The 12,580-nt window shown below is 69.0% G+C and overlaps 2 protein-coding genes across 2 annotated transcripts in view; one reads left to right on the plus strand and one right to left on the minus strand.

Moving 5' to 3' along the window:
* Positions 1-12,580, minus strand: part of PACS1 (phosphofurin acidic cluster sorting protein 1) — a gene marked incomplete at its 5' end in the record, with an annotated part of 36,090 nt that overhangs the window by 2,179 nt on the left and 21,331 nt on the right. Inside the window, 7 exons of the mRNA XM_064504341.1 lie at positions 581-700; positions 3,129-3,361; positions 4,322-4,442; positions 5,128-5,170; positions 5,784-5,826; positions 8,499-8,601; positions 10,048-10,158. Of these exons, the coding sequence (XP_064360411.1) occupies positions 581-700; positions 3,129-3,361; positions 4,322-4,442; positions 5,128-5,170; positions 5,784-5,826; positions 8,499-8,601; positions 10,048-10,158 (774 nt within the window). The remainder of the gene's footprint in view (positions 1-580; positions 701-3,128; positions 3,362-4,321; positions 4,443-5,127; positions 5,171-5,783; positions 5,827-8,498; positions 8,602-10,047; positions 10,159-12,580) is intronic.
* On the plus strand, positions 3,554-4,099 carry LOC135326480 (ejaculatory bulb-specific protein 1-like; the record flags this gene model as incomplete). The annotated part of the gene is given in 3 exon segments (XM_064504338.1): positions 3,554-3,770; positions 3,914-4,047; positions 4,049-4,099. Coding segments are annotated over 3 exon segments (402 nt in total), but the record flags the coding sequence as incomplete, so codon positions are not given.

The following is a 12,580-nucleotide window of genomic DNA, read 5'->3' on the forward strand; positions in this document are numbered from 1 at the left end:
TGTCCCCACCCTTGGGTTTCCCCCATCCTTGGGTGTCCCCCACCCTTGGGTGCCCCCCAGAAGCTCCCCATAACCCCAGGGTCCTCCCTGCTCTTGGGTGCCCCCACCCATGGGTGCCCCCCATAACACCCAGCTCTCCCACCACCACGAGCCCCCCATAACCCCCTGGGAGCCCCCAAGACCCTCCCATAGGGCCCAACCACCCCCTCCATGAGTGGTCCCCACCCCTGGGTGCCCCCCACCCATGGGTGCCCCATAAAACCAACCTCTCCCACCACCAGGAGCCCCCCATGACCCCCTGAGACCCCCCATAGGGCCCAACCACCCCTTCCATGGGTTCCCCCACCCTTGGGTTCTCCCACCCCCAGGGGTCCCCCACCGTTGGGTGCCCCCACCCATGGGTGCCCCATAAAACCAACCTCTCCCACCACCAGGAGCCACCCATGACCCCCTACGACCCCCCATAGGGCCCAACCACCCCTTCCATGGGTTCCCCCACCCTTGGGTTCTCCCACCCCTGGGGACCCCCCACCTTTGGGTGCCCCCCACCCCTGGGTGCCCCCCACCCCTGGGTGCCCACCTCGCAGCAGGGTGGGGGGCTGCCGGGGGGAGCAGATGAGGCGGCTGATGCCCTCGACCACTTGGCTCTTGGAGTCGGGCTGGGGCTCGCGCGGGCGCTTGCTCAGGAAGAGGGTGGGCCCTGCGGCACCCGCCGCCTCAGCGGCACCCCGGGGTGCTGCCCCCCCCCGGTGCCCACCCTTGGGGGCTCCCCAGACGCCCACCCTTGGGTGCCCGCACCCAAATTCCCCAGACACCCACCCTTGGGGGCTCCCCAGACGCCCACCCTTGGGTGCTCATAGCTATGTACCCCCAGATGCCCACCCTTGGGTGCCCGCACCCAAATTCCCCGACCACCCACCCTTGGGGGCTCTCCACATGCCCACCCTTGGGTGCTCATAGCTATGTACCCCCAGATGCCCACCCTTGGGTGCCCGCACCCAAATTCCCCAGACACCCACCCTTGGGGGCTCCCCAGATGACCACCCTTGGGTGCTCATAGCTATGTACCCCCAGATGCCCACCCTTGGGTGCCCGCACCCAAATTCCCCGACCACCCACCCTTGGGTGCTCCCCAGATGACCACCCTTGGGTGCTCATAGCTATGTACCCCCAGATGCCCACCCTTGGGTGCCCGCACCCAAATTCCCCGACCACCCACCCTTGGGGGCTCTCCACATGCCCACCCTTGGGTGCTCATAGCTATGTACCCCCAGATGCCCATCCTTGGGTGCCCGCACCCAAATTCCCCGACCACCCACCCTTGGGGGCTCCCCAGATGACCACCCTTGGGTGCTCATAGCTATGTACCCCCAGATGCCCACCCTTGGGTGCCCGCACCCAAATTCCCCGACCACCCACCCTTGGGTGCTCCCCAGATGCCCACCCTTGGGTGCCTGCACCCAAATTCCCCGACCACCCACCCTTGGGGGCTCCCCACATGCCCACCCTTGGGTGCCCACACCCGAATTCCCCAGACACCCACCCTTGGGTGCTCCCCAGATGCCCACCCTTGGGTGCTCGTACCCATCTACCCCCAAATGACCACCCTTGGGTGCCCATCTCAACCCCCTCCCAGAACCCACACTCAGGTGCTCCCCAGACCCCCACCCTTGGGTGCCCCTAGATGCCACCCTTGGGTGCCTGCACCCAGCCCCTCACAGAACCCACACTCAGGTGCTCCCAAGACCCCCACCCTTGGGTGCTCCCCAGACGCCCACCTTCGCCCGCTCGCCCCAATCCTCCAGCCGCCCACCCTTGGGTGCCCCCACCCAACCCCTCCCAGAACCTCCTCTCAGGTCCTCCCAAGACCCCCACCCTCGGGTGCCCCTAGATCCCCACCCTCAGGTGCCCCCAGCCGCCACCCTTGGGTGCTCCCAAGACCCCCACCCTCAGGTGCCCCTAGATGCCCATCCTTGGGTGCCTCCACCCACCCCCTCCCAGAACCTCCTCCCAGGTGCTCCCCAGACGCCCACCTTCGCCCACTCACCCCAATCCTCCAGCCGCCCACCCTGGGGAGCCCCCCACCCATGGGTGCCCCCCACCCTTGGGTGCCTCCCCCCACCCCCTCCCAGAACCTCCTCCCAGGTGCTCCCCAGACACCCACCTTCACCCGCTGGCCCCAATCCTCCAGCCGCCCGCCCTGGGGAGCCCCCCACCCTTGGGTGCCCCCCACCCACGGGTGCCCCCCACCCTTGGGTGCCTCCACCCAACCCCTCCCAGAACCTCCTCCCCAGACGCCCACCTTCGCCCACTCACCCCAATCCTCCAGCCGCCCACCCTGGGGAGCCCCCCACCCATGGGTGCCCCCCACCCATGGGTGCCCCCCACCCTTGGGTGCCTCCACCCACCCCCTCCCAGAACCTCCTCCCAGGTGCTCCCCAGACGCCCACCTTCACCCGCTCGCCCCAATCCTCCAGCCGCCCACCCTGGGGAGCCCCCCACCCTTGGGTGCCCCCCACCCACGGGTGCCCCCCACCCTTGGGTGCCTCCACCCACCCCCTCCCAGAACCTCCTCCCAGGTGCTCCCCAGACGCCCACCTTCACCCACTCACCCCAATCCTCCAGCCGCCCACCCTGGGGAGCCCCCCACCCTTGGGTGCCCCCCACCCATGGGTGCCCCCCACCCTTGGGTGCCTCCCCCCAACCCCTCCCAGAACCTCCTCCCAGGTACTCCCCAGACGCCCACCTTCGCCCACTCACCCCAATCCTCCAGCCGCCACCCTTGGGTGCCCCCCACCCTTGGGTGCCCCCCACCCTTGGGTGCCTCCACCCAACCCCTCCCAGAACCTCCTCCCAGGTGCTCCCCAGACGCCCACCTTCGCCCGCTCGCCCCAATCCTCCAGCCGCCACCCTGGGGAGCCCCCCACCCTTGGGTGCCCCCCGCCCACGGGTGCCCCCCCACCCTTGGGTGCCCTCATCCAACCCCTCCCAGAACCTCCTCCCAGGTGCTCCCCAGACGCCCACCTTCACCCGCTGGCCCCAATCCTCCAGCCGCCCACCCAGGGGAGCCCCCCACCCTTGGGTGCCCCCCGCCCACGGGTGCCCCCCACCCTTGGGTGCCCCCGCACCCTTCTTGTTCTTCTCGCGGGTGACGACGGTGAGGGCCATGGCGGGGCCGGGCGCCTCGCCGGGCGCCGGCAGCCGGGTCACCAGGAGGGAGCGGAAGGTCCCGCGCAGGCTGGTCTTGGGGGCGTCGCGGGGCGCCCGCTCCCGGGGGGCACCCGCCCCGGCGGCCCCCCCCGCCCCGCCGCCCGCCGGCACCCAGAAGTCCACCTGCAGCCCCAGCGCGTCGCCCGCCCCGCTGCCGGCGGGGAGCACGGGGCGGGGGGGTTAGGGAGCCCCGGGGAGCCGGCACCCATGGGATACCACCCCGGGGAGCCGGCACCCAGGGGATCCCACCCCATGAGATCCAACCCCAGGGACCCGGCACCCATGGGATCCCACCCCATGAGATCCAACCCCAGGGACCCGGCACCCATGGGATCCCACCCCATGAGATCCAAACCCAGGGACCCGGCACCCATGGGATCCCAACCCAAGGACTCAGCACCCATGGGATCCCACCCCGGGGAGCCGGCACCCATGGGATCCTGTGCCAGGGACCCGGCACCCATGGGATCCCAACCCATGCGATCCCACCCCAGGGACCCGATCTCCATGGGATCCCACCCAAGGACACAGCGCCCATGGGATCCCACGCCAGGAACCCAGTGCCCATGGGATCCCACCCAGGGGACACAGCACCCATAGACTCCCGCCCTGGAGACCTAACACCCATGGGATCCCACCCGAAGGACCCAGCACCCATGAGTTCCCACCCCGGGGAGTCAGCACCCAGGGGATCCCATGCCAGGGACCCAGCACCCATGGGATCCTACCCCTGGGACACAGCACCCATGGGATCCCACGCCAGGGACCCAGCACCCATGGGATCCTACCCCTGGGACACAGCACCCATGGGATCCCACGCCAGGGACCCAGCACCCATGGGGATCCCACCTCGGGGACCCAGCACCCATGGGATCCCAACCCTGGAGACCCAGCACCCATGGGATCCTCCCCAGAGACCCACCACCCATGGGATCCCACCCTGGAGACCCACCACCCATGGGCTCCCACCCAAGGACCCAGCACCCATGGGCTCCCACCCAGAGCCTCCCACCCTGGGTGCTCCCACCCCGGGGATGCAGGTGCTCGGCGCTGGCCCCCCCCCCTGCCCCCCCGGGGCCCCGGCATCCCCCCGGCACCCGTGGGTGCTCACCCCGGGGTGGCGGCGGCCATGGAGGGCGAGGACGGGGGGGTGGCGGCGGCGTCGCGGGGGCCCCCGGGGGGGGACGTCGAGGGCACGGCCAGGCTCAGCGCCGGGGTCTCGTCCCCGTCACCTGTGGCACCCCGGGGTGCCCCCGCGCCCGTGAGGTGACAGGGTGGCAGCTCGGGGGGGGGGGGGACGGGCATGGGGAGGGTGCAGCACCCTTGGGTGCCACCATGAATAGGTATGGGCACCATAGGGTGACAGCACCCCCGGGTGCCACCATGGGGTGAGCACCAGTATGGGAGGGGGCAGCACCCTTGGGTGCCACCCTGGGGTGGGGATGGGCACCATGGGGGTCAGCACCTTTGGATGTCACCATGGGGTGGGGATGGGCACCGTGGGGTGACAGCACCCTAGGGTGCCACCATGGGTGGGTGTGGGCGACATGGGGGGGCAGCACCCTTGGGTGCTGCCATAGGTAGGGACGGGAAACATGGGGTAGCAGCACCCTTTGGTGCCACCATGGGGTGGGTATGGCCATGGGCGGGGGCAGCACCCTTGGGTGCCACCATAGGGCAGGTATGGGCATGGGGATGGGGCAGCACCCTTGGGTGCCACCATGAGTAGGTATGGGCACCATGGGGTGACAGCACCCTTGGGTGCCACCATGGGTGGGGATGGGCCCCACAGGTGGGGGCAGCCCCATGGGTGGTCATGGACCACACGAGCGGGGTGGCACCCTGGGGTGCCCCTGGCGCTGGGGGGGGTGCAGGGTGGGGGGGCAGCACCCATGGGTGTCGGGGGCACCCACCTACCTGCCGCCGGGGGCGGGTCCTCCGCCAGGCCCACCTTGACCACCTGCACAAGGCCACAGCTGCAGCGCCGCCGCCGGGGCCACCCGTCCCGGCCACCCCCGTGTCACCCCCAGTGTCACCCACCACGTCACCCTGGGCCACCCTGGTGTCACCCCCCGCATCACACTGGGCCACCCCCTGTGTCACCCCGGCGTCACTCCGGGCCACCCCCGTGTCACCCCCCACATCACCCCGGGCCACTCCAGTGTCACCCTCCGGCGTCACCCCCGCGTCACCCCAGGCCAACCCCAGTGTCACCCCTGGTGTCACCCGGGCCACCCCAGTGTCACCCTAGGCACCCCCAGCATCACCCCAGGGACCCCCAGGGTCACCCCGGCATCACCCTGGGCCACCCCCAGTGTCACCCTAGGGACCCCCAGTGTCACCCCCAGTGTCACCCTGGGCCACCCCAGCGTCACCCTAGGGACCCCCAGTGTCACCCCCAGTGTCACCCTGGGCCACCCAGGGCCATGCCTGCCGTCACCCTGCTGTCACCCTATGTCACTCTCCACCCCCAGCATCACCCTGTGCCACCGCCGGTGCCACAGCTTGGTGTCCCCAAGGTCCCCCGGCCTGGTGCCACCCCGTGTCCCCTTGTCCCCTGCTGTCACACTCACCCCCACGAAGGGCACGAACTTCTGGTAGGAGCCTTCGTCTTGGCTGCGGGGAGGGACGTCAGCGGGTGCCCGGTGTCCCCACGGTGTCCCCAAGGCGTCCCCACGCCCATGTCCCCACGCCAACGTCCCCGTGTCCCCACAGTCCCACACCAACATCCTCATGCCCCCGTGTCCCCATGCCAATGTCCCCATGTCCCCATGCCCATGCCAACGTCCCCATGTCCCCACCAATGTCCCTGTGTCCCCAAGCCCACACCAGCGTCCCCGTGTCCCTGTGTCCCCACACCAAGGTCCCCATGTCCCCGTGTCCCCGTGCCAACATCTCCACGCCCCCATGGCCCCACCAACATCCCCATGTCCCCACCAACGTCCCCAGGCCCACGCCAATGTCCCCACACACCAATGTCCCCACGCCAGCGTCCCCACACCAATGTCCCCAGGCCTAGGCCGTCACCCCCATGCCCACACTGATGTCCCCATGTCAATGTCCCCACAACAACGTCCGCATGCCCACGCCAATGTCCCCATGCCAACGTCCCCAGGCCCACACCGATGTCCCCATGCCCACGCCAACGTCCCCATGCCAACATCCCCACACCGACGTCCCCAGGCTCACACCAATGTCCCCATGCCCAGGCCAATGTCCCCACCCCAATGTCCCCAGGCCCATGCCAACATCCCCATGCCCACAGTCCCCACACCAATGTCCCCATGCCAATGTCCCCATGCCCACGCCAACGTCCCCATGCCCAAGCCAATGTCCCCACGCCAATGTCCCCACACCAACGTCCCCATGCCCACGCCAACGTCCCCATGCCAGTGTCCCCACACCGATGTCCCCATGCCCACAGTCCCCACACCAATGTCCCCATGTCAATGTCCCCATGCCCACGCCAACGCCCCCATGCCAGCGTCCCCACACCAGCGTCCCCATGCCAACGTCCCCACACCGATGTCCCCATGCCCACGCCAACGTCCCCATGCCCAGGCCAATGTCCCCACACCAACGTTCCCACACCGATGTCCCCATGCCCACGCCAACGTCCCCACGCCAACATCCCCACACCGACGTCCCCAGGCTCACACCAATGTCCCCATGCCCAGGCCAATGTCCCCAAGCCAGCATCCCCATGCCCATGCCAATGTCCCCATGCCCACAGTCCCCACGCCAACGTCCCCACGCCAACGTCCCCATGCCACTGTCCCCACGCCAACGTCCCCACGCCAATGTCCCCATGCCCACACCGATGTCCCCATGGCCACGCCAACATCCCCGTGCCCAGGCCAACGTCCCCACGCCAATGTCCCCATGCCTACGCTGATGTCCCCATGGCCACGCCAACGTCCCCGTGCCCAGGCCAACGTCCCCATGCCGCCATCCCCATGCCCACGCCGATGTCCCCATGCTGCCGTCCCTGTGCCAATGTCCCCACACCGATGTCCCCATGCCCATGCCAATGTCCCCAGGCCAACGTCCCCATGCCAGCGTCCCCATGCCCACGCTGATGTCCCCATGCTGCCATCCCCGTGCCAATGTCCCCACGCCAACGTCCCCATGCCCACGCCAACGTCCCCAGGCCAACGTCCCCATGCCAGCGTCCCCATGCCCATGCCAACGTCCCCATGCTGCCGTCCCCATGCCAATGTCCCCACGCCAACGTCCCCATGCCCACGCCAACGTCCCCAGGCCAACGTCCCCACGCCAGCGTCCCCATGCCCATGCCAACGTCCCCATGCTGCCGTCCCCGTGCCAATGTCCCCACGCCAACGTCCCCATGCCCACGCCAACGTCCCCAGGCCAACGTCCCCACGCCAGCGTCCCCATGCCCACGCCGATGTCCCCACGCTGCCGTCCCCGTGCCAATGTCCCCACGCCAACGTCCCCATGCCCACGCCAACGTCCCCAGGCCAACGTCCCCACGCCAGCGTCCCCATGCCCACGCCGATGTCCCCATGCTGCCATCCCCGTGCCAATGTCCCCACACCAACGTCCCCATGCCCACGCCAACGTCCCCAGGCCAACGTCCCCATGCCAGCGTCCCCATGCCCATGCCAACGTCCCCATGCTGCCATCCCCGTGCCAATGTCCCCACGCCAACGTCCCCATGCCCACGCCAACGTCCCCAGGCCAACGTCCCCACGCCAGCGTCCCCATGCCCATGCCAACATCCCCATGCTGCCGTCCCCGTGCCAATGTCCCCACGCCAACGTCCCCATGCCCACGCCAACGTCCCCAGGCCAACGTCCCCACGCCAGCGTCCCCATGCCCACGCCGATGTCCCCATGCTGCCATCCCCGTGCCAATGTCCCCACACCAACGTCCCCACGCCCACGCCGATGTCCCCATGCTGCCATTCCCGTGCCAATGTCCCCACACCAACGTCCCCATGCCCACGCCGATGTCCCCATGCTGCCGTCCCCGTGCCAATGTCCCCACGCCAACGTCCCCATGCCCACGCCAACGTCCCCATGCCAACGTCCCCACGCCAGCGTCCCCATGCCCACGCCGATGTCCCCATGCTGCCATCCCCGTGCCAATGTCCCCACACCAACGTCCCCATGCCCACGCCAACGTCCCCAGGCCAACGTCCCCATGCCAGCGTCCCCATGCCCATGCCAACGTCCCCACGCCGACGTCCCCACGCCGACGTCCCCACGCCCACGTCCCCACGCCGACGTCCCCGTCCCCGTCCCCGCGGTGACGTCCCCACTCACAAGCGGTGCCTGCAGGTGAGCATGGCCTCGGCCACGGGCAGCGGGTGGGTGACGCCGGCGCCCGCCGCGTAGGCCAGGATGCGGCCCACCACGTTGAAGGGCTCTGCGGCACCGCGGCCCGTGGCAGCACCCGTGGCGGCGCGGGTGGGGGGCACCCACCCCCCCGGCGACCCTGCCCCCGCGCCCACCCAGGGGTGCCCGCCCCCGGCCACGTATCGTCAGGGCCCGGCTCGAAAAGGGGCACCCATGGGTGCGCCCATGGCTCCTGGGTGTTGGTTGGAGATGCCTGTCCCTGGGTGCTGCCATTTGTCATGGGGGCCCACCCAAGGGTGCCCCAAGATGCCCGTCCCTGGGTGCTCCCATTCACCATGGGTGCCCACCCAAGGGTGCCCCATGACTCCCATCCATTGAGGAGAACCAAGTGCCCACCCAAGGGTGCCCCGAGACACCCATCCCCGGGTGCTCCCATTCGCCATGGGTGCCCACCCAAGGGTGCCCCATGACTCCCATCCATTGAGGAGAACCAAGTGCCCACCCAAGGGTGCTCAGAGATGCCCTTCCCTTGGTGATCCCATTCACCATGGGTGCCCACCCAAGGGTGCCCCAAGACACCCATCCCTGGGTGCTCCCATTCACCATGGGTGCCCACCCAAGGCTGCCCCGAGCCACCCGTCCCTGGGTGCTGTCGTCTGCAGTGGGTGCCCACCCAAGGGTGCCCTGAGCTGCCCATCCCTGGGAGCTGTGTCCACAGCAGGTGCCCACCCAAGGGTGCCCCAAGACACCCATCCCTGGGTGCTCCCATTCACCGAGGGGAACCAAGTGCCCACCCAAGGGTGCCCCAAGATGCCCTTCCCTTGGTGATCCCATTCACAATGGGTGCCCACCCAAGGGTGCCCTGAGCCGCCCGTCCCCATGGTGCCACCCAAGGGTGCCTGTCCCCAGGTGCTCCCGTTCCCCAAGGGTGCCCACCCAAGGGTGCCCCGTCCCCGCGGTGCCACCCAAGGGTGCCCATCCCCAGGTGCTCCCATTCCCCAAGGGTGCCCACCCAAGGGTGCCCCGTCCCCGCGGTGCCACCCAAGGGTGCCCATCCCCAGGTGCTCCCATTCCCCAAGGGTGCCCACCCAAGGGTGCCCCGTCCCCGCAGTGCCACCCAAGGGTGCCCATCCCCAGGTGCTCCCATTCCCCAAGGGTGCCCACCCAAGGGTGCCCCATCCCCGCGGTGCCACCCAAGGGTGCCTGCCCGTCCCCAGGTGCTCCCGTTCCCCAAGGGTGCCCACCCAAGGGTGCCCCATCCCCGCGGTGCCACCCAAGGGTGCCCGTCCCCAGGTGCTCCCATTCCCCAAGGGTGCCCACCCAAGGGTGCCCCGTCCCCGCAGTGCCACCCAAGGGTGCCCATCCCCAGGTGCTCCCATTCCCCAAGGGTGCCCACCCAAGGGTGCCCCGTCCCCGCGGTGCCACCCAAGGGTGCCCATCCCCAGGTGCTCCCATTCCCCAAGGGTGCCCACCCAAGGGTGCCCCGTCCCTGCGGTGCCACCCAAGGGTGCCGTACCGGCGGCGGGTGCCTCGCTGCGCCCGAAGAGCTCGCGCCAGCCCGGCTCCAGGAAGGCGGCCCCGTAGCGCCCGTCCACCGACGCCAGGTACTGGGCCACCGGGTGGGCGCCTGGGTGGGGGTCAGGGTGCCGCGTCACCCCGCGGCCGGTGTCCCCTGTCCCCTCGATGTCCCGTGTGTCCCCTGATGTCTCACGTGTCCCCGATGTCCCGTGTGTCCCCCAATGTCCTCTGTCCCCTCAACGTCCCCCAATGTCCCGTGTCCCTGATGTCCCACGTGTCCCAGATGTCCCATGTGTCCCCTGATGTCCTCTGTCCCTGATGTCTTGTGTGTCCCCCAATGTCCCGTGTCCCCGATGTCCCAGGTGTCCCCAATGTCCCATGTGTCCCAGATGTCCCACGTGTCCCCTGATGTCTCAGGTGTCCCCGATGTCTTGTGTATCCCCCAATGTCCCGTGTCCCTGATGTCCCACGTGTCCCAGATGTCCCATGTGTCCCCTGATGTCCTCTGTCCCTGATGTCTTGTGTGTCCCCCAATGTCCCGTGTCCCCGATGTCCCAGGTGTCCCCAATGTCCCATGTGTCCCAGATGTCCCACGTGTCCCAATGTCCCTGTGTCCTCTGTCCCCATGTCCCATGTGTGCCCTGATGCCTGCATGTCCGCACTGTCCTGTGTCCCAGATGTCCCATGTGTCCCCTGATGTCACACGTTCCCCTGATGTCCGTGTCCCCTGATGTCCTGTGTGTCCCCAAGTGCCCATGTGCCCCCAAATATCCTGTCCCCAATGTCCCATGTGTCCCTTGATGTTCTCTGTCCCCATGTCCCATGTGTCCCCTGATGCCCCGCATGTCCCCAATGTCCTGTGTCCCAGATGTTCTGCATGTCCCCAATGTCTCCTGTGTCCCCTGATGTCTCATGTGTCCCCCTCAATGTCCCACGTGTCCCCTGATGTCCTGTGTGTCCCCAAGGGCCCATGTGTCCCCAAATATCCTGTCCTTACTGTCCTGTGTGTCCCCATGTCCTGTGTCCCAGATGTCCCATCTGTCCCTGATGTGCCATGTGTCCCCCCGATGTCCCGCGTGTCCCCGATGTCCCACGTGTCCCCTGTCCTCTGTCCCCATGTTCCATGTGTCCCCCTGATGTCCCGTGTGTCCCCAAGGGCCCAAGTGTCCCCAAATACCCTGTCCTTGATGTCCTGTGTGTCCCGCATGTCCTGTGTCCCAGATGTCCCATGTGTCCCCAATGTCCTGTGTCCCTGATGTCCCATGTGTCCGCAATGACCCGTGTGTCCCCGGTGCCCACGTCCCCTATGTCCTGTGTCCTAGATGTCCCATGTGTCCCCCAATATCATGTCCCTGATGCCCTGTATGTCCCCAAGGTCTCATGCATCCCTGATGCCCATGTCCCCAACATCCCGTGTCCCCATGATGTCCCCAACGTCCCCGTGGTGTCCCCAAGGTGACATACCGAGGGGCACGGGCAGGAAGCGCAGGTAGCCAAGTCGCTGGGGGCTGCGGGCACCCGCGTGTCCCCAACACCCCGTGTGTCCCCGCCACCCCACGTCCCCAGGGTGTCCCCAGGGTGTCCCCGAGGTCCCCAGGGTGACGTACCCAGGGGCACGGGCAGGAAGCGCAAGTAGCCAAGGTGCTGGGGGCCCCGGGCGTCCGCATGTCCCCGTCGCCCCGTGTGTCCCCGCGCGTCCCTGCCACCCCACGTCCCCAGGGTGTCCCCAGGGTGTCCCCAAGGTCCCCAAGGTGACGTACCCAGGGGCACGGGCAGGAAGCGCAGGTAGCCGAGCCACTTGGAGCCATGGGTGCCCGTGTGTCCCTGCCGCCCGCCACGTCCCCGTGCGTCCCCGCCACCCCACGTCCCCAGGGTGTCCCCAGGGTGTCCCCAAGGTCCCCAGGGTGACATACCGAGGGGCACGGGCAGGAAGCGCAGGTAGCCGAGCCACTCGGGGCCATGGGTGCCCATGTGTACCCGCCGCCCCCCGCGTCCCCGTGCGTCCCCGCCACCCCACGTCCCCAGGGTGTCCCCAGGGTGTCCCCAAGGTCCCCAGGGTGTCCCCGATGTCCCCGCAGGGTGACATACTGAGGGGCACGGGCAGGAAGCGCAGGTAGCCGAGCCACTCGGGGCCGTGGGTGCCCACGTGTCCCTGCCACCCGCCGTGTCCCCGTGCGTCCCCGCCACCCCACGTCCCCAGGGTGTCCCCAGGGTGTCCCCGAGGTCCCCAGGGTGACGTACCGAGGGGCACGGGCAGGAAGCGCAGGTAGCCGAGCCACTCGGGGCCATGGGTGCCCACGTGTACCCGCCGCCCCCCGCGTCCCCGTGCGTCCCCGCCACCCCACGTCCCCAGGGTGTCCCCAGGGTGTCCCCAAGGTCCCCAGGGTGACATACCGAGGGGCACGGGCAGGAAGCGCAGGTAGCCGAGCCACTTGGAGCCATGGGTGCCCGTGTGTCCCTGCCGCCCGCCACGTCCCCGTGCGTCCCCGCCACCCCACGTCCCCAGGGTGTCCCCAGGGTGTCCCCAAGGT

Source organism: Dromaius novaehollandiae, unplaced genomic scaffold (assembly GCF_036370855.1).
Source record: "Dromaius novaehollandiae isolate bDroNov1 unplaced genomic scaffold, bDroNov1.hap1 HAP1_SCAFFOLD_145, whole genome shotgun sequence".
NCBI lineage: Eukaryota > Metazoa > Chordata > Aves > Casuariiformes > Dromaiidae > Dromaius > Dromaius novaehollandiae.